The sequence below is a fragment of the Colletotrichum tamarilloi genome, assembly GCF_030869305.1.
Source record: "Colletotrichum tamarilloi strain Tom-12 chromosome Unknown Scaffold_98.1, whole genome shotgun sequence".
Taxonomy (NCBI): Eukaryota; Fungi; Ascomycota; class Sordariomycetes; order Glomerellales; family Glomerellaceae; genus Colletotrichum; species Colletotrichum tamarilloi.
Window position 1 is genome coordinate 70,340 of NW_026849481.1, and position 27,376 is coordinate 97,715.

General features: G+C 53.8%; 9 protein-coding genes across 9 annotated transcripts; 4 read left to right on the plus strand and 5 right to left on the minus strand.

Annotated features, from left to right (window-relative positions):
- Positions 1-356: 356 nt before the first annotated feature.
- CTAM01_13546 (uncharacterized protein) lies at positions 357-698 on the plus strand (the record flags this gene model as incomplete). Its single annotated transcript, XM_060529549.1, has 1 exon — positions 357-698. One exon carries the CDS (start codon positions 357-359, stop codon positions 696-698), a length of 342 nt encoding a protein of 113 aa, XP_060375889.1.
- A 2,864-nt stretch (positions 699-3,562) lies between these two features.
- Positions 3,563-5,479, plus strand: CTAM01_13547 (major facilitator superfamily transporter; the record flags this gene model as incomplete). The annotated part of the gene is made up of 3 exons (XM_060529550.1): positions 3,563-3,896; positions 3,971-4,413; positions 4,469-5,479. The coding sequence occupies 3 exons, from the start codon at positions 3,563-3,565 to the stop codon at positions 5,477-5,479; spliced, it is 1,788 nt and encodes a 595-aa protein (XP_060375890.1).
- Positions 5,480-5,879: 400 nt separating this feature from the next.
- Positions 5,880-6,926, minus strand: CTAM01_13548 (alcohol dehydrogenase GroES-like domain-containing protein; the record flags this gene model as incomplete). Its single annotated transcript, XM_060529551.1, has 1 exon — positions 5,880-6,926. The coding sequence occupies one exon, from the start codon at positions 6,924-6,926 to the stop codon at positions 5,880-5,882; it is 1,047 nt and encodes a 348-aa protein (XP_060375891.1).
- Positions 6,927-8,067: 1,141 nt separating this feature from the next.
- CTAM01_13549 (ochratoxin A non-ribosomal peptide synthetase) lies at positions 8,068-9,741 on the minus strand (the record flags this gene model as incomplete). Its single annotated transcript, XM_060529552.1, has 1 exon — positions 8,068-9,741. One exon carries the CDS (start codon positions 9,739-9,741, stop codon positions 8,068-8,070), a length of 1,674 nt encoding a protein of 557 aa, XP_060375892.1.
- A 563-nt stretch (positions 9,742-10,304) lies between these two features.
- On the minus strand, positions 10,305-12,122 carry CTAM01_13550 (beta-glucosidase A; the record flags this gene model as incomplete). Its single annotated transcript, XM_060529553.1, has 1 exon — positions 10,305-12,122. One exon carries the CDS (start codon positions 12,120-12,122, stop codon positions 10,305-10,307), a length of 1,818 nt encoding a protein of 605 aa, XP_060375893.1.
- A 1,259-nt stretch (positions 12,123-13,381) lies between these two features.
- On the minus strand, positions 13,382-16,593 carry CTAM01_13551 (NADH:ubiquinone oxidoreductase 20.1kD subunit; the record flags this gene model as incomplete). The annotated part of the gene is made up of 9 exons (XM_060529554.1): positions 13,382-13,914; positions 13,968-14,513; positions 14,579-14,782; positions 14,850-14,905; positions 14,961-15,141; positions 15,217-15,333; positions 15,698-15,752; positions 16,021-16,332; positions 16,417-16,593. 9 exons carry the CDS (start codon positions 16,591-16,593, stop codon positions 13,382-13,384), a joined length of 2,181 nt encoding a protein of 726 aa, XP_060375894.1.
- A 781-nt stretch (positions 16,594-17,374) lies between these two features.
- Positions 17,375-22,696, plus strand: CTAM01_13552 (SNF2 family domain-containing protein; the record flags this gene model as incomplete). Its single annotated transcript, XM_060529555.1, has 1 exon — positions 17,375-22,696. The coding sequence occupies one exon, from the start codon at positions 17,375-17,377 to the stop codon at positions 22,694-22,696; it is 5,322 nt and encodes a 1,773-aa protein (XP_060375895.1).
- A 317-nt stretch (positions 22,697-23,013) lies between these two features.
- On the minus strand, positions 23,014-24,495 carry CTAM01_13553 (uncharacterized protein; the record flags this gene model as incomplete). The annotated part of the gene is made up of 2 exons (XM_060529556.1): positions 23,014-23,545; positions 23,615-24,495. The coding sequence occupies 2 exons, from the start codon at positions 24,493-24,495 to the stop codon at positions 23,014-23,016; spliced, it is 1,413 nt and encodes a 470-aa protein (XP_060375896.1).
- A 798-nt stretch (positions 24,496-25,293) lies between these two features.
- CTAM01_13554 (HET domain-containing protein) lies at positions 25,294-27,048 on the plus strand (the record flags this gene model as incomplete). Its single annotated transcript, XM_060529557.1, has 1 exon — positions 25,294-27,048. The coding sequence occupies one exon, from the start codon at positions 25,294-25,296 to the stop codon at positions 27,046-27,048; it is 1,755 nt and encodes a 584-aa protein (XP_060375897.1).
- Positions 27,049-27,376: the final 328 nt, after the last annotated feature.

Genomic DNA, 27,376 nt, shown 5'->3' on the forward strand with positions numbered 1-27,376 from the left:
CTGCACATAGCTTTGACGAAGAAGCCATAGGCCCCTCACGCCGGGCATATAGAAACAAACACAGAAGACAAAGCTGTTCATTACAATTCTGCCAGAACGCACGCGATAGACGAGGTGTGTTCTGACGGGTTTCGACGAAAATATGCCGACTATCGAGGATAAGACAGGCGAATGACCACGATACGCCCGTCTCCTAGGAAGCATGGATGGCAAGCGAGGTCGGTAATACCCTAAAAGATATTCAAGCTCCGAAGCGGTTGAACAGTCCTGGGACCGTGGCCCAGAACCTCGATCTCGGTATGTAGCTGGCACAAACATTAGCGGGCCGGATACGCAAATCAAAAACATTGACTGAGATGAAGCAAACGCTTCAAGCGACGAGAGATAACACCGATGTCCGCGTATGCGCTGCAAGTGATGCTTGTCAAACCTCGCCGTGCAAACTGCATCCAGCGGATACAACCGACGACCGAGTGTTCCACACGCACATTCAAGTGCGACCAGCATTGCCTCATCGGATTATTTGTTTGCTCGTCAGTCAAGGACAACGGCGGGCATGCCGGCAGCCGAGGTTGATGTCGCTGTCGATGCTGATGTCCCTCAGTGGATTCTCGTCAAATGCCCGCAAAGAGCCGAGTTCTGGAACAGTCTCGTCGCCGAATACATTGCTCGATCATGTCTCAGATCAGCCGCAATAACTGGACGGAGGATCAATACGGCGGTGGTTTTGACAGGTGCGCCTGCAAAGTAGCGCAGCGACAGCAGCCACTTGTTTCGAAACGCCTCTGGCTGAACCCTCGCATGGTGTCAACGGCTTTGTGAACAGGGGGACGGGTTGAGCTAGAGCTGAATAGGGGCGACAGAGCGAGAGGCCAGCTTCGAAGGTAGAGATGTAGACGACCTCGAATTTGTTGAAAACTTTGTGGCGGCGCCAATGGTGTCTTTGACTCCCGAGACATTCCTAGTTCTGGTACTGGGGTAGTGCCGGCCGTCGACGATAGCGTCTTGGAGTAAAGGCAACGTTGATTTGATGGTGTAGGTACCCCGGAGGCCGAGTCGGTCCACGCCAGAGGGCTTGTCGACGTTGATGGCGTGGAGTTGGTGCAATGAGACGGCGTAGAGACTCGTGGCGGAGCGCAAGGACCGGGAAATCGGTTACATGTTGAAATTACGACGCAAACATTCGAGGTATGTGCCTCGATCGAGGTGTCGTGTCTCGCGGACTTGTGGGGGAGACGGCATAGAGTGAATGTCGAGTACCATGCCCCACGCGGGAAGATAAGGACAGAACGGGGCAAGATTGTCTGAATATGAGCACTGAGCGGACTAAATGCATGAACATGTCAGCAATCGCGTTTGTGTCAAAAGGAAACGTAGCGCCGATCCCATCTCAGTAGCAGAAGCGCGTGTTGTGGTGTCATGGTGTTGTGAACGTAACCTCCCATCGATCTCGAGCCACGTGCGTCACCGTGTTTATGAACATGCTCCCTTGTCTTTTCGTAGAAATAACAGACCTGCTATGATGAGGGGTTGGATCGCCAAGTTGACAGTATTGATGCGAGAAGCGCAAGCCTGGCCGCCTTTCCCATTGATAGCTTGATGGCAGGCAGGGCGAGGGGTAGATCCTTGTCAAGGAGACCTAGAATATCGATGGAACAAAGGAGACGCCAACGATTCTCAGAGAAACTTGAAGAGGAGATGGCGACAGTTGTCGCACAACGGGGTGGCACATTGAGGAACAATCGAACCCAAGTCGGAGACCCAAACGACCCAAGTCAGGTTGACAGAGCGGCAGGAATGCATTTTGGTCCCGCGAAGGCAGCGAGGGTTCTCCCGGTCGCAACCGAAACTCTGGAAACTGTTCCAATGGTTGGACAATCTGGGGTGTTGAGTCTGTGGTGCGACTAGATCTGACAAGTGACAAGAGAAGAGGCGAGCGTAACTGTGGTCCTTGATTACTTGGAGGACTCCCTCCGTGATGCTAAGCCTCACCGCCGAACGAGAACTGGGGGGGCTCCGTCTGGCCGCTTGGATCTAACGGCTTCGCTAGAACCTGTTCGTGTTGGTCTCGTGCGGCGCAGTTTCTCGCTTCCTGGCGGGCCATTCGAAGATACCGAAGGAAAACACTGAGAAGATTCGAGACAGTCCAATTTTGAGGTCCGAATGGAGAAGTCAAGGAGAAAGTAGAGTTTGTGCAAAGCAATAGCGAAGGAGTTCTTCAAGGCGCGCAGAGGGAACATCCCTTACCTCACCTTAGTCATCATTCAAGTGATGACTAACAGCATGAATCAGCACGTGACCAGACTGGTTGGAGCGGCGGTACGTACTTGTCTCCCGGAAATGGACGCAGAGCAAACGGAGGACATTGCGCGTTGCCATTCATGTCCATCAAACTGCACGTCAACAGCCTTTGATCAATCTATCGGGCACTTGCATTCAACAGTTCAACGTCAGGCTGGATGCATCAAGTGAGCGGCATCTAAGACCCTCGAACTGATTGCAGCATCGTGCAGAAGAAGCAGCCTGCCGCCCTTTCTCACTACTTGAGGCCCTCGTTGTGCGACTTGAAGATGCCCTCGCCCATCGCATCACATCACTGAGCAATTGTCTTGAACCCTGACCCGTCTCGGCTCTCCTGGAAGCCCCTTATCGATTCTATCTCGTCTGGTCTAGTCTTCATCCGCCAACATCCAATGGCTCGGAGCTTACGAGGAACCCGCCAATGACGCTCTCTACCCGTCTCTGGTCTTGGAGCCTCCCGTCTTTTGCCATTCCGTGTGGGTGTCGCGTCCTTCCGCTGCCCTTACTGCCTAGTCTTAAGTGCGACGGGGAGGGATGATGTTCTCCTATCCCAGTCCAAGTACCGTGTGCATGCCCAGTGCCGGCGCTTGCTAAGTTGCCTTGTTGGCTAACGTCCACTTACTGCATCCTGTACTAGCTCGTCATCATCATCCCGACTACGCCACCAGGTATGGCTCCAGCTTACACAGCACACCGTTCGACGCATGGAGGAAGAGCCCCCAAGACATCTGAGACAACGTCTGGCCCCCTCCCAGGGTACCGTCTCTTGTACAACACCAAGGGGCCGATACTTGGCGTCCGCCTCTCGTTCACCAGCCAGAGTCAGAGGCAGCGCGACCTCACCTTCTGTACTCCTGCCCTTACCGGAAGCAAGCCGGTGTGACATGGGAGCCCAGACAAGTGTCTCGGGGACTTGCGCTCTCTACTCTCCCAGCGCGATCATCACCGTCTGCTTCCGACCCCAGCATCCACGTCCTCGGCAAGGCCATGGTCTTGGTCGGAAGTTCCCCCAAAGGACTGACACGTTCAACACACGTAACTTGATCTATATAGAATCCGTGATCTTCTCCCCTACAGTATCCTTGTTTCCCAGTCTCCTCATCAGGATAAACAAACAAGATCAACAGAGTAGCGCTGCCATCTCATCTGCCTTCCGCATCGTGTCACTGCTCCATCCCGAGTACCCGACTCTACTTCACTGGCACTTGTAGACCTCTCAACCCTCTCTACAGCATTCGACCGTCTCGTCGTCATCGCCAACATGTTCGACGCTCAGAAGGCCGCAGTGCCGTCCTTCATGGCTCCTCCGACATTCCTGCAGTCAAGAGCGTCAACCCTGACACCAAGCGACTCGAGCTCAAACTACGATGAGATGGAAAAGGACATCGCGAGCTCTGCCGCATCGTTTCAAGATATACGAATTGATCCCATCCTTCTCCCTCCTGTCCCGTATAGCGAGCTATCGAGAATACCTTCCGCCAAGTCAGAACAAGCCGAGATCGTAAATAACGAAGACGATCTCGAATATCCCAAGGGAATGAAGCTGGCTTTGATTGTCATGGCATTGTGTTTCAGTGTGTTTTTGATGGCTCTCGGTAAGGAACCGTCTCCCCAATTTCCACACTCCTTCAATAGGGTAGAGCTACAGCTGACCATAACCACCACCTAGACAACTCTATCATAGCCACCGCCATCCCGCGTATCACGGATGAGTTCAAGAGCTTGAACGACGTCGGCTGGTACGGCAGTGCCTACCTCCTCACAACAGCCTCTCTCCAGCTGCTCTTTGGCAAGTTTTACAGCTTCTTCAGCATTAAGTGGGTGTATTTGATCACCATCGCCATCTTCGAGCTGGGCAGCTTGATCTGCGGTGTCGCACCCAACAGTATCGCTCTGATCATTGGCCGCGCCATCGCGGGAGTAGGTTCAGCCGGCATTTTTGCCGGAGCACTCATCATCCTCGCCTATAGCGTGCCTCTCGAGAAGCGTCCCATCTACACTGGTGCCGTTGGTAGCATGTGGGGTATCTCGTCCGTTGCTGGTCCTTTGCTGGGTGGTGTCTTTACAGATAGTCTGACGTGGCGGTGGTGTTTCTACATTAACCTGCCGATTGTAAGTTGATTTTGATTCTTCGTCTTTGATGCCACCGTGCTAACGCCGTGGATAGGGAGCCGTCACCATCTTTGTCATTCTCTTCTTCTTCCCTGATCCCGTCCGCTCCATTCCTCAAGAGACATGGCGAACGCGCTTCATCCAGATGGACCCTCTCGGAAACATGCTCTTCATGCCGGCCATCATCTGCCTCCTTCTCGCTCTTCACTGGGGTGGCGTCACATACCCCTGGGCCTCTGCTCGCGTCATCGTTCTCTTCCTGATTTTCGGCTTCGGCATGGCGGGCTTCCTCTACTTGCAGTACCTTGGCCAGGAAAACGCCACAGTCCCGCCGCGCATTTTCAAGCAGCGCTCAGTCTGGTCGTCCTCCTTCTTCGCCTTTAACACCGGCGCCGCCTTTCTTTTGTCTGTCTACTTCCTGCCCATCTGGTTCCAGTCCGTTCAGGGTGTCTCCGCCGTCAACTCGGGAGTCAGAAATTTGCCCATGCTGGTCAGCAACATCATCGCTTCACTCGTTGCCGGTGCCGCTGTCACTATCTGGGGCCTGTACACCCCATGGATGATTCTTGGCTCGATTCTCATGGGAATCGGATACGGCCTCATCTCCACCTTCAACCCCAACACATCCTCCGCGATGTGGATCGGCTACCAGATTCTCGCCGGTGCCGGAGTCGGCGCCGCTATGCAGCAGCCTTTAATGGCTGTGCAGGTGGTCCTCGACATGGCCGACGTGCCCACGGGAACCGCCATCATCATCTTCACACAAACGGTTGGCGGTGCCATCTTTGTCGCCATCGGCCAGACAGTCTTTACCAACAAGCTCGTGGAGAGCCTAGTCGAGTACATCCCGACCATTGACCCCCACTCCGTCATCGCCGCGGGTGTGACAGCCATCCGCAAGACCATTGATCCGTCCCTCCTGCCCGCGGTAGAGCACGCCTACAGCGACGCCCTAGCACAGGCGTTCCTAGTGAGTGCTGTGACGGCCTCGGCGACCATCATCGGCTCCGTGTTTGTGGAGTGGAAGAGTGTCAAGGGCAAGGATGTCCACGTAGGCATGGCGTAGTCGAGACTCGGAGATGTAGTCGAGCTTCTCGGCGATTTCATTCCTTCAGCTCGGGGACTTTCGCATCCAGAGCTCATCATTTCCCTATGTTCCTTGGCGTGATTTCAGAATGTAAGCTATGAATTGGGAGGCGTTACGGGTTAGGAGCATTTGTTTGACTTGATCGGAACTGGATGGCGGTATTGGCGGGGAACATCCGTCTACTCGGGATAGCATGCCGCATCTTTTGGAGAATCCTCCGATTGAATGCGGAAGAAGAATAAAAATAGATTACATGTCAGTCATCATCTGCGATCCCACGTGGCGAAAGCTGTCCTGCAAGCCGTAAGCACCTTAAATAAGCCAAGCAATTTTTTTGATCTTCATGGTGTCAACTACACTACCACTCACATCTCGCCAACTAATTGCCATCCGCAACACGGATAACCATCTTCTTGGCACGGACGGTACCATTCTTCAACCCATCGAGAGCCGTCTTGACGTCCTCGAGGCCCTTAACAACCTCATAAGGGTGCGCCTTCATCCACCCCGTCCTCAGCGCCTCGGCAAACACCCGCGCCCAAATCAGGCCAAACAGCCTGCCCTGGCCCTCCTCCTCGTGCACGAATCCGACGCTCGTAACAACGACCTCGACGGTAGGATCGACGTCACTAAAGTCATTGCCGGGCAACACCGTCGTGACTCTCGGCTTGAACCCCGTGCCATCCTCGGGCGGGCCGGCGATGGCCTTGCTAAGCATCTGGAACGATCCCTTCTCGCTGACCGTGTCAAACACCCTGAACGATCGCTGTCCGGTCGCCTTGATCACCTCCCTCAGCTTCTCGGCCAACTTGTCCTGCGAATCGAACTGCGTGTAATCCAAGAACACGTCGCCCTTAGCTTCCTCTAGCAGAGGCGTGACGAACGCGCTGTTCTTGCTTCCGATGGCGATGAGGGGGTGCACGCCCGCCTTCTTGGCAAGCTTGATACCAAACGCCCCAATCGCCGTGCTGGCGCCGTAAATCACCACCGGCGCCTTGGTCTCCCTCTTGCGATCCCAGGGCGAGGGGATCTCAAGCGAGTGGAACAATGCGACAGCAGCGGTATACGCCGCCAGCGGCACCGTCGCGGCCTCCTCGTAGGACACGCTGGCGGGGAGGTGGAAGGTGGTGTAGGCGGGAACAATGGCGTACTCTGCGAAGCTGCCGTTGGCTGTGCGCATGATGTGGAACCCGGCGACGCGATCGCCCTTTGCGAACTCGTAGACCTCGGCGCCGACCTTCTCGACTGTGCCGGCTACGTCATCGCCCGAGTTGGAGGCGGCTTGGAACCAAAAGGGGAGTTTCCAGTCCTTTGGGTTCGTGCCGGAGACAATGACTTTGACGAGGAGCTCGCCTGGGCCCGGTTCGGGGATGGGGGAGTCCTTGATGTCGACCGAGAGGTCGGCGTTGACGATGGCTTCTTTCATGGTAAGTGACGATGTGCTTTGCTTATGATAGAGTGCGTAAGTTCTGTTTGGATGAGACTTGACAATCCCTAAAGTTTCGAATACTGTCGAGGTAAAGAATCGTGCTGCAATGTATAAGAATTGAAGCTCTAATATCGAAGCCAGTGACGTCAAGACTTCCGGGACCTGAAGCTCTTCTTTGTACTTCTAGATTCCATGCATCCAGTCTCCATCCCGAATACGTTCCCGAAAAGAGGATACCTCCCAATTCCTTAGACCACTGTACAAGGCATTAGGTTCCATTTCTCCCTCGGACAAGGGAACACCCGCTACAACCACATGGTCCCCCTCCTCAACATCTTCAAAACTCTTCCAATCAAACACGGGGGCCTCGCTTCGGCGCAGGGAAACTTAGGTCCGGGCGAGCCGCTTCCAAAGGGCCCCGCGCGGGTCCCCGTCCCGTGTGTGGTGATCGCACCCACAGTCCAACACTTAAAATGAGGGGCAGAGCATGGGCTTCACGGCGGATTACAAATCCAAAGTCTGGCAATGTTGCACCCACTAGGTGAGTTGTGAAAGTCCGCTGCCCAAACTCCGCTACTTTAGTCATCTATCGTTATGAAGTCGGATAGTTGAGACAAATCTCGGTCTCGCTTTCTAGTGAATGCATCGTTAGTTAACAGGATTTGACCTGTATCAGTTGATGCTAGTTTCGGAAATCCGGAACAATCCAACGCCCTAGAGCTAGAGCCCCGGCGCCTTAGTACTAAGTCATTGATAGTCCTTTATCTGACAACAACAGCAACTCAAAATTGGCGTATTCCTACACGCAGTTTGAGTCTGTTTGTAAGCCAATTGAACTCTAACATCGTAGATACCGGAGTTAATACTCTGGCCTAAGCCATAAGGTACCATACACAACCACATCAATTAGTACGGACTTTTTGTTCGGTCCAACAAGTCCCCTGGCATTATTATTTAACCGCAGCATAGAGATATAATCTTGCGGTTCGGGGTTATCTGACTCTGACAGGTGTCAGGAAGAATGGCAGTATCAACTAATTTACTAGTTATATGCCCTCAATATTTCTGTAAAGACATGGAAGCTAAGTACATCAGCCGGGAGCCTCTTCAAACTGCTCAGGATCAATCTTTTGCCCACCTACAATCCAGGTCCATCCCCAACTCTGGCATACATGTCATCAATATCGTCCTGATACAACTTGAGAACCGCCACCCTCTGTACATTGCCCTTCCCGGCAATGGGGAACGGCTTTGCCTTTCGACTAAACAAGATCCTCTCCTTGGCCAACTGACCAGCCGCATCCAAGATCTCGTTACCCTTTTGCACGAAGGGCCAGATACTATCCAACATCTCCTCTTCCGACGTCCCTTGACCGTCATCGGCAAGATCAATAACAGCACAAATATGCCGCCTCCCCGTCCCGCCAACAACAACATGCTTCACCGCCGGATGCTGCGCAATCTCCCTCTCCAACAACATGGGATTGACATTCCAACCAAACTTGGTCACCACAATATCGTCCCTCCTTGAGTAGAACTTCCAATGGTGCGCCTTGGTGGGATGCTTCACAAACAAATCATTGCTCCGGAAGACGCCGTCGACGACGTTGCTGTGCCAGAAGACGTGCTGCTGCTTCTCCACCTTGGGGTTTCTCACAAACGTCATCTCGTAAACCTGTTCTTGCGGCTCACCTTCAGACCCGGACCCCTTGACCTCGCAGGCTTCCCAGACGATCCCGCTCTCTTCGTCGTTGAGGCAGAACCAGTCCCAGTCCTCGCGGTCCGTCTCGTGACCTAGGGCGGCGCCGGCCTCGGTGGACCCGATGAGCTGGTCAAGCTTTGTACGGGCTGAGAGCGCGTCGCCGGCGGGTTTGCTGAGCGCGCCGCCCGCGTAAAAGATGAACTTTAGTTTCTTTTCGACGGAGGCGAGGCACACGGGGGATTTTGCCACCATTTCTAGGTAGATCGGTACCCCAGCCAAGCAGTCAAAGTCGCCGTGCTCAAACATCAGTTCAAGTGTCGATGGCGGGATGGGACCGAGGGTGTTGGGGCCCAAGACGAGGACCTTTTTCCGGAAAAGGGGGTCGGTGACGGCTGAGAAGAAGCCAAAGGGGTGAAAGATGGGCATGGTCTGGTAGCAGCGCTTCCCCTTTGAGAGAACCTTGTGATAGGACGGTCGGCCATCGAGATCTGGGAGGAAGCGCCAGACGGTATCGACGACGACAAAGGACCTCTGTGTCCAGGTGACAGGCTTAGGCAGTCCCGTCGTGCCCGAGGTGTGTCCCACGGCCGCCGGATCGTCGATGCCTTCCTCGTAGGTCCGCGTGTAAGGGTACGGGTCTACATCGCCATTGTCATCGAGAAGGCTGTCTAGAGATGGTGCGGGAAAGGTCTTCATCGGTCTCGCCGCCAACAGCGGATCGACCATGGCGTCCACGCCCTCGCTCCGCATCACATTTTGACAATCCTTCTTCTCGCAGAGACTCAAGTTGTAAATGAGGCTGTTGAAGTGAGAACACAGCAGGATCTGGTGGCCCGTCTTCATGGCGGCGATGACGTTGATTGCGTATCTGATGTCGGGGAGGCCAAAGTAGAGCAACGTGTCGAATGTTGTGCTCTTTCCGATGTTGGCCTCGATGTGCCACGCCACTCTGTCTACTGCTCTTGATAGCTGACGGATGGTGACATCGCGGAACCCGTCTTTGGCGATGTCCTTACTGATGGCGTATGAAGCCCAAATGCGATCTGGGTCCCGCGCAACCTGCTCGGCCACAACATGTGGAATGAGGCGGTGGGTACTCTCGTCTGCCATTGTTATGAAGCCGGTGTTGCTGCCAACTTGGATGAATTGAGCACACTAGAATATGGGTTGTAAGAAGCATGCCAAGAAGATCTCAAGTGGACATCCAGATGCCAAGGTAACCTATCTGCTTTATACATCATGAACACTATGTGGAGAAGGAAGTTGTCATCACGGATTTCAATCCTTCTAGCCCACATTCCTCTCACGTCAGCTAGGTGGTGCATTAGCCCACTAATCAATCAAAACTTGGGGCATTTGGGAACTTTGGAAGACAAAGGCAATTTCTGGGGTTAGCCTACCAATGCAGAGGTCGTAAGCTTAGCTTCGTCTAGCGGCCGGTAACGTCCAGATTGGACGGGGCTCCGAAAGATCGTCATCAAGTCTGACATGATGAAAACGTGGATAGGCCAGGACTGGCCGGAGACTCTGACATAAACGAGCCGCAATAGCCGCTTACTAGAACCGATGTCACCTGTTGCACTAACACCTCAAAACCTCGAAATCGTACCAAATGAATTGTCCAGTCATCGTTGAGTAGTATTTACGACTTTCCTCAACAGTATCTACACAAGCTAGATGTGACTCTGGAAAAAGTCCACATAGTCAAAAAAGCTCCTCTTCACCCACCTTGCCAACCCTGGATCCGACCGATTCACACCCATCATTCCATACTGTGCCTCGAAGCTCCCAAACTCATTATTATCAATCCAGCTCCACGCCAGCGCCCCAATAACATTCACCCCGTCCTCGTGAATAGCCCTCAACGTCTCGGTCAAGAAGTTCTGATAATACATTGTCCTCTCGAAGTCATACCGCTGCGCATCGTGTGACGTCTCCGCGTCCGCCAGCTGCGGGAACCCAAACTCCGTGACCATGATGCCCGACGGCCGGTACGTGTTCCAGACAAAGCCGAATTGCTCTCTCACGTAGGACGGGGCGATGAGGGCGCCACCTTCGGAGATCGCGCCCATTGCCCAGCCGTTGGCTTGAATTGTGGTGAGCGTCACGCATGAGGGCCAGAGGGGGTCTGAGGAGTTGGCCGCGCAGGCTTCGTAGCCGCCTGGTGGGTTTGTGGCGTATTGAGCGCCGTAGGGGTCAAAAGCCCAGTAGTCCATGGTGCCGTTGATGTGGGCGAGTTGCTCGTCGGTTAGGGACTTTGTGAGCGTGGTATTCATCTTGGGCGTGTTGAGGACGACTTCGGGGAACTGGTTCCCCAGGAATAGCGGATTGCTCATGATGCCGAGGATGAAGTCCTGGTAGCGGTAGGAGGCTGCGACGTCGTCTGGGTTGCCCGGGTCCAGAGGCACGGCGAGGTTGTTCGCGAACTTCATGGTGATCTTGCCGGTTCCGCCGAGGACGTCTCTGTACCAGCGGTAGACGTCCGCGTGGGCGAGGAGGAACGCCGTTAATCCATCGTAGCTGGGCAGGGTGAATTGCACGGCAATGTTTGGCTCGTTAAAGGTGACCCAGTACGGCACTCTGTCCGCATACCGCGCCATGACTTGCTTGGCATAGTAGGCGTAGTGATTTGGGAACTCGTCGAGATTGTCAAAGATACCAACGGGGTTATCTATGTGCATCAACGTTGCGACCGGAGTGATGCCGTACTCTATACAAGTATTGATCACGTCGTCGTAGTGGTCCAACGCCTGCTGGTTGACCGGCGAACCTGCCCTGCCAAACGGCACGACACGAGTCCAGGAGATGGAGAAGGAGAAGTACGGCACGCCAAGAGCCGCAAGCCTCGCGATGTCCTGCTTGTACAGGAAGTAGTGCATGTCTGCCACATTCGAGTCATTGGTACCGAGCAATCCCTGGCCGTTGACGCCAACAACGTCAAGCACAGCAGGGCCACGACCCTCGATTTGGAGACCTCCCTCGATCTGCCATGCGCTGGCAGCCACGCCCCATACAAAGTCGGAAGGGAACTTGAGGTCGGTGTTGTCATTTAGGGGTCTGGCGGGCAATTGAGGGGGGTATACCAGCTCGCTGGACGGGATGGGTGTCGGGGATGCGGTTGTCGTGAAGGGAGGCTCATGCGTGTAAGTGTAGTTTGCCCAGAGAGCGGCGTAGGCGCTCTGGCCGTACTGGCCATCGGGGGACGCTGTAGCCGACGGGTTGAGGGAATACGTCGTGTAAGTGACATTCTCTGGCAACAATGTCGAAACCTCGGTAAAGTGTGGTGCGTATGGGGTCGCGATGGTCAGAGGATATGGCAGCGGCGTCGGGTACCGGTTTACCGTTAGCTGTTCATACGTAAAGATGCTGTAGGACCATGAAGTTGCGGCAGTTGGCCGGGCGGTTGTCGATGGAGCACCGGAAGTCTCGAACGCAGCGGCATACGCCCCAGTCAGGGAGACTGCTGCTAGACCTAGATATGCTTGCAGCATTGTCAAGATCTCTGTTTGACTGACTACTTGCAACGCAATTGAGCTTGCAGGACATCAGCCATCGGGACGAACGTGATATGGATATCTGGGCATGAAGTCTCTTATATACCAGATCAATTGAGGCACTATTGCCCAAAGCCTGCCAGGAACAACCGTATTCACGCTGTCGACCGGATATCCCGACGTTCCAATGCCAATTTCCTTTACACCCCACACTTTGAGCGGTTCCCTAAATCCCCGCACATGCAAACGATGGTTAGCTGCATTAGGCCATGTAAACCAACGAATTGCAGGTCACGTTGGGTCACTTGCGGAGTGCGAGATCTGGGGTCTGGAGTACCTTTGCAACCCATCCCGGCGAGTACTCCATCCCGGCTTTCGGTTCGGGAGGCGTCTTCCAGCGCCAGGAACCCGAAGGTGTCAGTCTCCCCGTGCGAGTCTGACGTATTGACTTACTATGGAATTGAAATTCGAGCCATGATGGGTAAGGAATGGACAATGATGCCCCTTCTAACAGAACTTCAGAAACAACAATCTGCAGATTAGCGACTCATTGAAGAGTTACAAGAAGCGGATGTCCAGCTATGAGAGATTCGGAAAAACTAACACGAGAGAGAAAATCGAGATATACCCATGGAACGGAGCGGTTCATGGGATGAACAGGTAGATGATGCACTGACCTGTCATAGTCCGAGCCGAGGAGGATGGCCACCATGGATATCCATCCGCGAATCCATACATCACCCGCGTATCCAATCGGCCCTAAAGTGGATCGAAGCTCCCCTACCTCCGGAATATCCAAGAATTTCTCCCCGAACCATCGGCTGGGCTGTGGTAACTTGTGAGCTTCTGAATAATCTTGAATGATCTTACCATACTGTGTGGCTAAAGAGGCACATGCTCGTAACATGACAACGGATCAAGCTTGAGGCCGACTGTACTCCAAAACAACGATAAGCTTCGATTAACGTATTACAGTTCTATTCACTGCTAGTGGCAAGGAATGTTACTTGCGGGAATCGTTGCCATTTTGGTAAACACTACACGTGCTTCGTGGAAAGTAATCCATGGCCCAAGACTTCACAGCGTAAACAATACATGATCTTCGCCGGTAGAGTCTCATACGTTGGTACATAACCATCCACCCAAAGCCGAAACTCTTTCTGCCGAGCGAATTCTCTTGATTAGTTTAGTCATGCTCAACGTGCGTGTCTCTTGATATCTCAGCACCCAATACTTCCTGACAGTGCAGTAGATGATCAAAGGATGGGGCTGGAATGGCCTTGGTCAGATTGGGCGACAACATCTACAACACCAAGAGGGGTGAAGTCGCGTTTACACTGACTCGGCTTTATGCCAGGTTGCGGCCGCTCAATCTCAATGTCCCTGACGACTGGACCAAATGATACGGATCGCCGGATACTCTTCGCCGCCGAAGACCGCTTCTTCGATGGCGTGCCCAGCGTGCCCAACGACGGAGCGCGCCTGGCGGTGTTGGCAGGATCAATCAACATGAACCTGGCCTGAGGCGTGTTCAGGGTCGAGAGCGCCCGACCTTTCACCCTTTTCAACAGCTCCGGGTCTGATGTTGATTCGGGAAATCTTGATGCCAATGGCTTCGAGATGTTGTGCTGAGGCTGGCACTCTTTGCGAGACTTGACCTCTGTTGCGGGGATTGGAGCGTAGAGCTCCCGTCGAGGTTGAGGACCATTGCCATGAGAGACTGGCAGACCAAGCACTGACATGCTCCACTTCGCGGCCGGGGCAGCCTGCGACCTCGCATCGTGGACGGCTGCTGAAGGTCAGCACAATCTCCAACCAAGAGTGAGAAACGAGATAGCGTACAAGAGACAAACTTGTCGGTTGTAGAGTCTGAAGCCTCCAATGAACTCAATGGTGCTTCACCACGTATTTGTTGGCTCTGGGTGGAGAAACTGCTTGGGTTAAGGTCGCCATAAAGGGCTTCGCCAACCGGGTAATCCCAATGAACAGGATTTAATGGCCCTGGGTTGTGGCCGATTAGATTGGTGGTATCTTGAAGCATGAGGGATGGATGCGCTGCGCTGACTGAGGCCGACAGAACACCAGTGCGTGACGGATTCCGACGGATAGCGCAACCATGGGACCCTTCTATGGCACGCTGAACGGAATCTCCAGTCGAACGAAGCGGGTCTGACGGACTCGCCTCTATTTGGAAGACTGGCAGAGTCGTGAGCGCTGGAGTTGAAGACAAAGGCTGTTGAGGCTGATCTCTCACAGGTCTTGTAGGCCATTGCTGAGAAGATAGATCGTGGCCTGTTGGATAGACTGCTGAGGGAAAGTCATGTGCCGGCGTGGCACTCTCCCACATGCGTCGGTTCGGCCAGGCAATGGCAGCTTCCTCGAGCGTCTCTGTTACATTAGAAATGATTAGCCCGCAGTCCAGACAGCGAACTGAGTCACTAGGTGCTACCGACCGAGTGGAGCGTGGCAGAAAGAAAATGCAGCGATATTTTTGATGTGGTCCAAGGAAAGAGTCGTCGGGTCACGCTGGACTGCTTCCGTGACGATAACTTGAATGCGGCCAAGGGATGCGGCAGGATTCCAGGAGTATTCTCGTAAATATTTCTCGTTGAATGCAGGGAACCTGATCAGATCGCGGTCACCGTGTTTGTTTGGTTCTGTAAAGAGTCAGATCAGCGGCATATTCCTCGGCGAGTTCATGCATCGGCAACTGTGTCGACTTACTGAGACTTTGAGAGATGGGAAGAGGCGTCCGCCGACCTTGGTCGAATACGTCCTCGCTGAAAGTCCATTAGAAGCTGTAAGCGACACCGATGTCGACGGCAAAGTTCTTACGCGACGAGTTCTCCATCGATGTAAACCCTCGCCGCAAAGACTACAATCTTGGCGTTTTGATTCGGGTTGCTGATAGAAGGGATTGTCCAAGAAAAGATAGAAACCGTCAGCGGCATGTTGCGGGGAAGACTGGGGACGAAACCATGAACAACCGGTAAGCCAAAAGACCCCGGAGATGATGCTAGTTTCGATTCTGTCAGGGCATCCTCTGATCAGCAAAGAAACGTCCATGACCACTGAGCTCGTCAAGACTGACCAAGGTCCGGAATGACGGAGCAGTCTGTCTTGAACTCCTTCAGCGGCACCGATCCACTGCTGGGGAACAGCAGGACGTCCCAATTATCGTAACGCATGTCGAAACCCCCCACAGTATCTAGTCGAGCGCGACAATGGGTGAAATCTTTGTTGTTAGCAGAAACGCGAGCAGACGATGACGGGTACGACGAAGGTCGAGTCCGATGATCGAGATTAGTATGCTGGGAACACTGAATATTGTAGTTGTGTTGTTTGACGTCGAGCCCGTCTACTGACGGATGGTAGACAGAGAAGACGACTTTGGTACGGCAAGGTACCGTACCCCTTTCGTTCAAGGGGCAAGCAGAGATGGAACTGAGTTGCCTCGCGGAAAGAAGGAGCTCCCATACATTTCTACGCCATTCTACACCAAGAGGCCGACGCCAGCCGGGCACTTGCCCTTCTATCGTGAAGAACTGGCCGAGGAATAGCCAACTAGGTACCTTGCGTTCTTGCCATTCTTGGCGGCAAAGCTGTCGCGTCTGCGTCCCACTCCGCCTGTCAGATGCGACCACATTGGTTGTCAGGCTAGCATGGTTGATTTCACTGCGGATGATTCTGACTGGAACATTGACTGAAGACATATGAACTTGTTGCTGGTGGGGTTCCCAAAGGATTTCTTCTTCTGCTCTAAAATACACACATGCGTCTCCATTCGTAACCCCCGACATGTCACACTTTTCATGGGTCAGCGTCGCCAGCCTTTCTCGCCTGTCATTATGTCAGTCTCGCAGTCTTGATCTCATATATCTGCCGCAGGACCTACCCGCAGAGCGCTAGCACCTCCCAACTCCCTCTCGAGTCCGTCGGGGAATTCTCTCGGGTATGAAGCCTTGTCGGGGTAGCTGGCCTTGACAACACCGCAGACACCGAGGAAGACGACGATAAAGGCACCGATCTGGGCCAGGCCCTTGCCGGTGGTGGTCCAGGTGTACTCGAAAGGGGAGAACATGCCGAGCAAGTCGTGGTCTTCGTGGACAGGCTCGCCAAAGTTGCGGCGCTCCTGCTTGTCCCACCAATCGCCGTGGGGATCGCGGAACTGTCTCTTGATGAAGGGAGGGTTGATGTATCCGCCGTTCTGCGCGTCTTCGAGTTAGCCACGGCTATCGAGCCTCTCTCACTCTTTCCTTCCTCTCTAGCCGCCAATTGCCGTGTCACTGACCATGTTGGGGTCCTCTGCGTCAGACAGAGTCGGGTACTCGGGGTACTTCTCCTCGAGAACTTTGCGGTCGTTGAACTGAGGAGGGAAGAAGGTACGTTGCTGGACAATCGGGGTTCGTCGGGCGGCCTGGACGGCGCCGCGGACCGTCGAGGCCCGCGCAAATCGTTGGGACAGCATCTGCGAAAGAGGTGAGTTAGATTGTCACGATAATCTACGAGTCAATTGAGGGTGGAATGGGCATACCGTGGCCGAAGTTGTGGTTCCGATGCGGGCCCAATTGCTTGGTATTTTTGGATGTGATGTCGTCGCAGGTCTGAGCCGAAGCTTCGGTCGATTGATGATTGCTAGCCAAATCCCTCGATTGTGGTTGGCCAGCCTGATGGGGCGAATGCCTGAGGCGTGCAACGTTCAGAACTGGTCACTTTTTTGAGGTGCGCGCCAGCCAAAGACAGATGTGGGGCACTTTGGTCGAATCCGGACGTCTGGTTGGATGGACTTGCCCTGACTCCTGTCACCCATTTCGTTGATTCAAGGGAGCAAAGTCCCCCAAACAGCGGTCGTCATTCATTGGTGGTTCGAGTCACAGTGGTGTGTAGCTGCCTGCCTGTACCTCAGGGCAGCATCAATCGTCCGCCGTCACCACCCGAACGGCCTCTACGCCCCTGCGCCCCCCGAGTCTTGAGGTCTGAGGCCAAGTACCAACGTTCTCCTTTCGGCTAGCCCAGGCAAGGTCGGAGCTGCATCTTTGCAAAAAAATCTATCATCAAACTTTTTGCTGGCGACGCTGGTTTTGCATCCTTTTTCCAACGCAGCCGGCCACCAAGACGTGTCATCATGTTCAAACTCGAAACTAGAATTCTCTGAGCATACACCATTCTATAGACGTTAATTTTGACGCTTCAGATGCCGGCCCCGTCGAGATCACGGCCCCATCTCGCGTCCGCCCCCCGTTGCTATTATGAACAAGACCGCGTCGCCCGACCCTGCGCAACCCACCAACGAGGCCATCGACTCCCAACGCGACGAACAAACCGCGACTGTACCTCAATATGATACCGATCCGCCCTCATCACCGCTTGAATCCCTCGGATCCGACGATTTCGAAGGCCAACTGACCCCCAACGGTAACGACTTCATCGGACTACCCCTCCGCTCACCATCACCTGCATCACCATTATCTCCGTCAACACCCTCGCCCTCGCCTCCCCCTCCCGTGCCCTCCTCCGACATCGATGATGAACGCCCTTCGAAACGACGTCGCGTCTCCACGCCATCCGCCCCTGGATCTGGTCAGAAAAAGAAGCAAATCTCTCCGCCATGGAAGAAGATCACCGCCGAGGGTCCGACGTCTTTTATCGACAACGGCAGACGCAAGTCTGGTCGAATCAACACCATTCCCCTTGAGTTCCATCCGCCATCCGGCAAGCGAATGACGAGAGGAGCTCTTAACAGCAGTCCGCCCTCCAAGAACAAGTATGCTTCTACCAACGGCCATGCCGCGACCCCCACCCCAAACGGAACCTCCAAGTCCAAGACTCCCTCGCGAAAACCATCAGCAGCAAAGCCCGCACAGCCTCCGCCCAAGACCTCCAACCGGAAGTCGGCTGCGAACGAGACCAAATCCACCTCCCGATCCACACGCAAGCGAAGCCCTTCCCCATCTGCTCAACCAATTAGGCAGTCAACGCGGACAAGGCGGGGCCGTCGCAGCTCCATCGACGATGAGGTAGCGACAACATCGGCGGGTAGCCCGAACCGTACGCGGATTAAGTTACGTGTGCGCGCGACCGAGCTACCCGTTGTACATCCGGGACAAGTCAGCAAGAGGCTAAGAATCGGACCCAACTTTGAAGAATACTGGGAAAAGGCGCAGGCAATACCCGTTGAGGATGGTGGCATGTACATCCCAGAGGAGGGGCCTAGCTACACCGATGAGATGGCCCAGAAGGATGCTCAAATTGTCTTGCGCATCGAAGAGGTTGTGGAGCCTGGCGGTATTCTTTCACAAGAGCGCTGCACCCTGTTTGTTCCCGAGGCGGAAGAGGAACCACCTCGCCAATGGGCTCATGCAGACCACATGGCCAAGGCTGTTACCAACTTCCGCAAGCTGATGGTAGCAGAGCAGCAGAGACATCGAGCGCAGGCCAAGAAGATTGCCGAAGCATGCAAGGACGCTTGGCTCCGGCGCCAACCAAAGTCAGCAGAAGAACTCGAGGCCGAGGCGCGCTTTGTGTGGATCGGGCGATACAGAGTGGTTGTCAAAAGCATGTTTGGAACCTGGGAGAATGTTCGATACGAGATCAATCGGCGGAGGATTCAAGAATGGGAGGCAGAGGAGCAGCGCCGGGTCAAGGCTGCGCTTCAGGAGGCCGTCAATTTGTCAGAGCAGAAGCTGCAGGCAAGAAGAACACAGGCAGATTCGGACATATCCGATGAGGATGATCTCGACGACGATGACGACGACGACAATGAGGACGGCCTGGATGACCTCGACAGCGACCTAGAGAACAGCCAAGCGATGTCGGTAGATGCGGATGATGATGACTCCGGCAACGATGACGACGATGTCATGTCATCTTCAGAAGAGGAGGAAGCAAGCGAAGATCACACCGGCGATGCTGGCGATGAGAAGCTCACTATGGAACAGCTTCGCGCCAAATACGCCAATCTACCTGAGCTTCCTCCCGACGAACAAGCCGAAAAGAAACTCACCAATGGCGTCGAGTCCGAGGCAGACTCAAAAGTCGTGGCAACGAGCCCCGGAGAAGAGACCAGCGATGAGTCCGTTGACATGGACGACGACATGGGGTCCACCGATATGGACGACAGTGATGACGGCTCTGCCGCAGATGAAGAGTCGGAAGAGGAAGACGGTGACGAGGAGCCATCTGGATTGTTGGGCATGCTCTTTCGGAAATCCGAGTTGAAGAAAATTAAGGATGAGGCGCCGCCCGATGACAAGGAGGCACATGAAAACGCTACAGCCTTGGTGGCTGATGGCGCATCCCCACAAGCAGAGGCATCATCGAACTTTAGGGACGACATTGTTGAGGATGATGATGATGATGAAGTGTCTCTCATTCAACACCCCGGTATCTTCTTGGACGGTGACGAGATGGAGGTTGACACAGAAGGACAAGCTACTGTGCTACCAAGCGCTGGCGACCAGGATGAAGGTGTCGAAATTGCAGCCTCAGAGAAGGAGCTCACCTTGCCCGTACAGTCGCTCAAGTCAGATGAGGCCTTAGTCAATGGCATACATAAGGAGCCAACATTCACGAGGGTAGTAGCTGCCACCAACGGGATACCAGAGGCAGTGGAATCTGCTGATACGGAAATGCAAGATGCGCCATCGAAAACATCAGAGGCGTCAATGCCCCCGGCACCATCTACCGCTGCTACGGTCGCAACGAAACATGTCACTCCTGATACCGATATCATTACCGTCCCGCCAAGTCGAGAACAAAGTCATTCGCCCCCTACATCCGACACAAAGCCTTCAGATGTGGACACAATGTCTTTGGCGACCCCAGGGGCAAAGGATGTTGTCAGTCGGTCAGCTTCACCAAACCCCAATTCACAACAGACGCAAATCCCGTTTTTGCTTCGTGGTACTCTGCGTGAATATCAGCATCATGGGCTGGACTGGCTGGCGGGACTGTATGCCAACAACACCAATGGCATTCTTGCAGATGAGATGGGTCTTGGCAAAACCATCCAGACCATCTCGCTACTCGCTCATCTTGCTTGCCATCACGAGGTTTGGGGACCGCATCTGGTGATCGTACCAACAAGTGTCATGCTCAACTGGGAGATGGAGTTCAAGAAATGGTGTCCTGGTTTCAAAATTCTTTCCTACTACGGCACTCAAGAGGAGAGGAAACGCAAGCGACAGGGATGGAACAACGATGACGTATGGAACGTCTGTATTACATCCTACCAGCTTGTCATCCAGGACCAGCAGGTCTTTAAACGTCGGAGGTGGCACTACATGATTCTCGACGAGGCCCACAACATCAAGAACTTCAAATCACAGCGGTGGCAGACGCTCCTCGGTTTCAATACTCGGGCAAGGCTTCTACTTACAGGCACCCCGCTCCAAAACAATCTCACCGAGTTGTGGTCGTTGCTGTTCTTCCTCATGCCAGCCGAAAATGGCGTGGGTGGATTCGCAGACTTGCAAGAGTTTCACGATTGGTTCCACAAGCCAGAGTCTCAAATCCTGGAAAACGGCCGCGAGACGATGGACGAGGAAGCGCGAGCGATCATTTCCAAATTACACAAGGTCTTGCGACCGTATCTACTACGAAGACTCAAGGCCGACGTCGAAAAGCAAATGCCGGCCAAGTACGAACACGTAGAATTCTGTCGCCTGTCGAAACGTCAGCGCGAGTTGTATGATGGCTTCTTGGCTCGCACAGACACCCGGGAGACGCTATCCTCTGGCAACTACCTTTCCATCATCAATTGTCTGATGCAGTTGCGGAAAGTCTGCAACCATCCCGACCTTTTCGTGGACCGCCCCATCATGACGTCCTTTAGGATGCAGAAATCGGTTCCAGCAGAATTTCAGGTTACCGATCAGTTCCTACACCGATCTTTACTTGCAGTAGAGCCTATGTCCATTGTTAGCCTGGGCGTTCTCAACATGATTCCTACACAACACGAGAATATGTCCAACACAACGGCGGAGCGTATTTCGCAGCTCAGCCTCCACAGGGTACTGATGGAACTGAGAGAGGCACAGAATACCAGAGCTCATGTGGCTCGTACAAACCTCGACCCTTCAACAGTTGAGTCGAACATTATATATCTGGACAGCCTGGCTCGCTGGCGCCGCTTCGAGGAATTGCAGCACAGCGTGTACCTGAACGCTCTCCGCGGCCAACGTCGGCCCATCTATGGCAAGCGCCTGATTGATTTCCTGACGCTCGGGTTAGACGGCAGACCCCGGAAACCCAAGCCAAGAGTTCCTAACCAGATCTTGAATTGGTTTGCGGAGGATTCTGACTTCCTCCGTGCCGTCATCCATCCAGCTGACGAACGAGCCGATGCGATGCAGACGATCATTCAAAAGTTCACATGCGTCACTCCCGCCGTCATCACTCGCGACATGAACGAGGTGATACTGGGAAGAAAGGCGGCTCAGGCCTTTACGGACGAGGATCTCAAGCTCTCAGCGCCTGTCCGGTGGGCTCCTTTCATGCCTAAGCAGCCACCCATTGACCCATGGCACGAGTCTCGCATGCGTCACAGCATCCAGTTCCCAGACAAGCGTCTGCTTCAATACGACTGTGGAAAGCTTCAAGCCTTGGACAAACTTCTTCGCAAGCTTCAAGCCGGCGGCCATCGTGCCTTGATCTTCACACAGATGACCAAGGTTCTGGATATTCTCGAGCAGTTCCTCAATATCCACGGCCACAAGTACCTTCGACTTGATGGACAAACAAAGATTGAGCAGCGGCAAATCCTTACGGACAGGTTCAACCATGACCCACGCATCTTGTGCTTCATCTTGTCTACACGTTCTGGTGGATTGGGCATCAACCTTACTGGGGCCGATACCGTCATCTTCTACGACCAAGACTGGAACCCAGCCATGGACAAGCAGTGCCAGGATCGATGCCATCGTATCGGTCAGACACGAGATGTTCACATCTACCGACTCGTCAGCGAGCACACAATTGAAGCCAACATTCTTCGCAAAGCGTCGCAGAAGCAGATGCTGGACGACGTGGTCATTCAGGAGGGTAGTTTCACCACGGACTACTTCAACAAACTTTCCGTGCGGGACGTTCTCGGCACTGAGGGAACAGACCTGGTCGATGATGCCGCTAATGCCGCCATGGACCGCCTTCTGGGTGGAGGAGACAGTGGAGCGTCGAGAACCGTGGCCGAGGACCTTAAGCAGGCCGAAGACCAGGAAGACGTAGAAGCCGCCAAGGCCGCCGAGAAGGAGATTCAGGACGACGACGCAGAGTTCAACGAAAAGAGCGGCGCACCTTCTGGCGCCTCTAGCACCCGCCAAGGCACGCCGCGGGAGGATGTCGCCGGTCAGTCAGGCGGCGGCCCGGGACCCTCTGGGCTAGGCCGGTTCTCAGAGTCTGTCGCACCGGATGAAGCGGAAGAGATTGAACATAACGCGTGGGGCGAGAGAATATATAATGTGGACGAGTACATGCTCCGGACGATGGCGGAGCAGCTCAAGGGCACGGCGCTAGACCTGCCTAAGGACAAGAAGAAGAGTAAAAAGAAGGGTCGCGACACACGGAAGCGGTAAGCTGTGTGTAGAAGGGCGGCACCTTGTGTAATTGGACGATTGCTTTCCTTTTCTGTATTATATGGTTCTCTTTCGAGATGGTCTCGAGGAATAGACCTTTGCATGTATGTATTGCTGGGAGGGGAAGAATTCGGCGTCTCAGAGGACTTTGGTCGTGAACGAGGCGTTTTGGGTTGATGAGGGGAGGTCCCCACGGAAGCATAGACATGGACGAGAGCAAAAATATCAAGATCAATCTCCAAGCATCTGTAATTTGTCACTCTTCGTGTACGTGATCTGTGGTACCTCATTACATGTCTACATAAACCTGAGTCCTTTCAAACCGACGCCATGGACATGGACCCTGCGACCCCCTTCCTTGCGACCTCCTCACTCCAAGCCTCTGCCTCTCGCCTCAACTCTCTCTTCACATACCAAAACGTCGCAACCGTCCAGACACCAGCCCACACAAACGGCACCGACCACCCAACAACATACGCAGCCTCCCCGCTCCTTAAACCGAAAATCAGCGCCGTACAAAGCACAGCACAGCCCTCAGCGCCAACAGCCCAAAACACGCCCAACCGCCTCAGCATCGCGCGAAAGACGTGGCTCGCCTCGTACCGCCTATCGAGCGCGACGCGGAAGTCCGTGCCGCCGGACCCGTCGACAGCGCAGACGTCTTCGATGAGGGAGTAGATGCCTGGTCGGAGCTGGGCTCTGCGGGGCACAGAGGAGATGCGGAGAGGGGAGGGGATGTGGAGGGCGCGGAGGGCGTCGATTAGGAGGAGTTGGGTGCCGAAGACGAGGAGCATTGTTGGGACGGGCATGGAGAGGAGGCGGATTGGGGGGTTTCTTGGGACGGTGCCTCTTGGATGGTGTCAATAATGTGTGACTTGAGATAACTATGAGATTGATGCGAGGGGGGTGGACACTTACACGATGAGTTCAATCATGATGATTATCCACGCAAACGAAAAGTTCCAATGAAACCAGTCGAGGTACCACCTATGCGCCCCGATGACACGACACTTGCTTCCCTTGCGCCAAAGTCGCCAGAAGCGCAAAAAGTACTCTACAATGCTGGCGCCACCCACGGCCGCGGTGACAATGGAAAAGACGGCGTTGGGGGAGAGTTTCTCCTTCTTTTCCGTGGGGGTGTTGGTCCCCGGGCCAACCCCGTACCAAAGGCCAAAGTAGAGGGCTATCGGCATGGCGATGGAGTCGAAGAGGATGAGGGTCCAGAACAAAGCGATTGATGTCTTTCGGGTGCGGAGGGTGTAGTTTAGTGGTGGGGGAGTTGGATGGAAGGCCGGGAGGGTTCGGGGAGGATCACCGGCCGTGCCGGGGGCTTCGCCGGCGTGGGGTGTGTTTGGGTCCGTTGACGGCCGTGTGGCTGAGAGCGAGCTTCGCCGGGTCATGGCGAGGCTTGGCCGGCTGAAGGGGCCGTCGTAGCGACGATCAAAGTCATGGCTTGGTCTGGTGGTGTGTTTCTTTGGAGATCGTGGGGATGGGGGTTGGTTGTGTGGTGCTGAGGCCGGGCGGCGGGATGTGTCGATGTCTGGCGGATTCTGTGGTTGTGACCTCTTCTCATCGAGCACGTCTCCATCTCTTGTGCTAGGAACGATCCCATACTGTCGTTGACCTTCAGGCCGAAAATCCGAAGCAGGCTGTGAAGCCTGACTGATCTGTAGACTATGACGACCAAATGCTGTAGGGTCATACTGATGAGCCAGGTGATGTTCAACGTTGCTATCACAGGCGCGCGGATGCCTCGGACCAGGGGGGCTGTCGGCCCCAGGAGCTGCTTTCTCGTCCATCACTGTCTGAAGCCAGGGAGATCGTAGACATCTACTTAACGGAAACAGAATACAACGCCTGTGAAGAAAGATTTTGCGGAGAAAAGATGGCCATCGTAGATTCCATGAGGATAGTCAAGCAGTAAATCAAAACAGGTAGCAAGACATCACATCGCCAAGACCCCAGAGGCTTACGATCATGACTTTCCGGGACTTCCAACGGAAAGTCATACTGATCGTACAGGCTAACTGACGAGGATCCACAACTAACAAAGGTAGATAGAGAGATCTAAGGCTTCATTTGTTGGACGAGAGATGTCGGGTGGTGACATTCGGGGGGGCTAGGAGCAGAGGCTCCGCCGGGTATTCAGTGATGATGTCAGAATGAATCCTGTGGCAAAACTGAGAAGCTTCCATGTTCGTCCAACGTAGGCACGTGAGAGCATTCCAGACACAATCAGGTCGGTCGTAACGGCTCTGGAAGGTTAATCTTAGGAACTTGCCCGATTCGCAGCGGAGGTGGCCGTCAACACGCGGAAAGGGACGTTGGCTGACTCTTCCTTCGAATACATTGCAGACAATGCGATGAAAGCACTGCAGAAGTAAAAGGTAGGGACTTTCCAAAAGATAAGATAAACATGTTCTTACCGCTTAGTCATCTAACCATGAGCCTCCAAGTGATCAGGCTCTCACAACTTAGGGATGCCTAGGATACCCCTCATCGCAAACACACCTCGCTTGTTCGGCGCAAGGCTCATGGTGGCCTTCCCATTATCTAGATGTGAGCTGCTCTTATGAGTGCTCCCCATCTAGCCCATCATGCGCCTGATCAATACGGCAACACTGGAGCTCGAAGAGTTCATTGACCTTGTCTGCACCCCACCATACGCCATTCTTTCCCATACCTGGGAGGATGGAGAAGTATCGTTTCAAGAATGGAACCACCTTGAGACTAGGATAGGAAAGAAGGGCTTTCTCAAGATCGAATCGTTCTGCCAGCTAGCCTCGCAGTACGGATACACCCATGCTTGGGTAGACACCAACTGCATCGACAAGCGCAGCTCCGCCGAGTTATCGGAAGCTATCAACTCTATGTTTGCCTGGTACCGAGAAGCAGCGTTTTGTTACGTTTATATGGCCGACGTATCAATCTCAAACACAACCATTGATCAGCGCGACCTGGAGATCCAGTTTCTAAACAGCAAATGGTTTACTCGTGGCTGGACTTTGCAAGAACTTATTGCTCCCGGCCGCGTTTTCTTCTACGATCAGGATTGGAGATTCATTGGAGGAAAGCAAGGTTTGGTTGACGCAATATACCGAGCAACCGGAATTAATAAAGAATGTCTCAGAGGCTATGCATCCCCTTCCGACTTCAGTGTTGCCGCAATCATGTCTTGGGCCGCTAGCCGTGTTACAACTCGCCTCGAAGATCAAGCGTACTGTCTCCTCGGTCTCTTCGGTGTCAACCTGCCGCTTCTCTATGGAGAGGGCGGCAAGGCTTTCCTGAGGCTTCAAGAGGAGATAATCAGGGTCTCTGATGACCAGAGCATCTTCGTCTACGACATACCCACCCTGTCTATGACGGCACCCTTGGCCAATTCACCTGCGCTCTTCGCTGATTCTCTGGACGTCGGCCGCAGGCCCCGTCTGATAGCTCCGATGGACACGATGCCACAATTGCATACGATGACCCACGCTGGTCTTTCGATATCCTTGCCATTAATCCAGACCTTGTCATCCATGTTGGTTCTGGGCGTTTTGAACTGCAGAACGCTTCAGGGGTCTATCGACAACTGTATTTGCCTACCTTTATCATCTCACGTCAGCCGTTACCGGCGCCAGTACACTCGAGTATCGCTTCCTGCTCCATGGATATCACTGAGTCTGTCTTCGGTAAACTCCCTTCTTCCCAAGCATGAAGAAGACGGGACCCATCACAGTGATTGGTGCTCGGATCTTACACCCGAAGAATCAACGAACATCATGATCTCCATGCTACGTCCGGTGCAACGGGAATACCTCTCGACCTGGGGCTTTGGTCATTTCGAACAAATGGTGGGAGAGAGCGCAAGGGTCTTTTGCTTCGTCACATTCCCCCGTGGCCTTTTTGGCCATCGTCTTTACGCATCAGACCCACCTGAGACACTGGATGAAAATACTAGTATGATGGTCATGCTTGGCCAAGGAAAACATGATGAAGAGGGTCGCGGCCTTCTTGTATTCAAGGAAAAGAGCTCCGGACTTGGAGAAACCGGCAGATACATTGGTGTCTATCTTGAAGCGGCATTGGACAACACAGGCGCTTTGCAAGACTGGCCTCGAGCATGCCGCGTATTACCGTACTGGAATATCCGTGATGGTCTCGATGCAGTTACACAGTTCAACGAAAGCTTTCCGCCCAGTCAAGCAAGCTGGGTTGGGAATACGATGGCCTCAATGAGGACTGTGGTACCGGTTAAACCCGCCTTCACGGCATCAATGAAAGTCGTGTTACTTGTGGAAATTGTCTTCGACGTGGCCCAGCTTCGAGATTCTCGAGAACGAATGGGTTTTGTCACTAATTCATCGTAGCAACACAGCCTAATGCTGAGGGACTTGAGCGAGTCTCGGTGATCTTTACTGTCACCTTGTTGCAGGAATAGGCACAACATTAAAGGTAAGGGAACCTATCAATGACTGTTAGCTAGAGTTCAAGCTCTATCACATTTCCAAAGGCAAAATAAATGTAAGATTTCAAGTTCATTTCAACAGAACAGACTATGCAGCGCAGCTGCTCCGGCAGCTCAGCTAACCATTCTGTCTTCACCTATCAATACACTACACAAAAGGAAACTCGCTAAAAATCTTCATATAATCATCAGATCTCCATGGTTGGATCCTGTACCATCTTTCTCCTCAG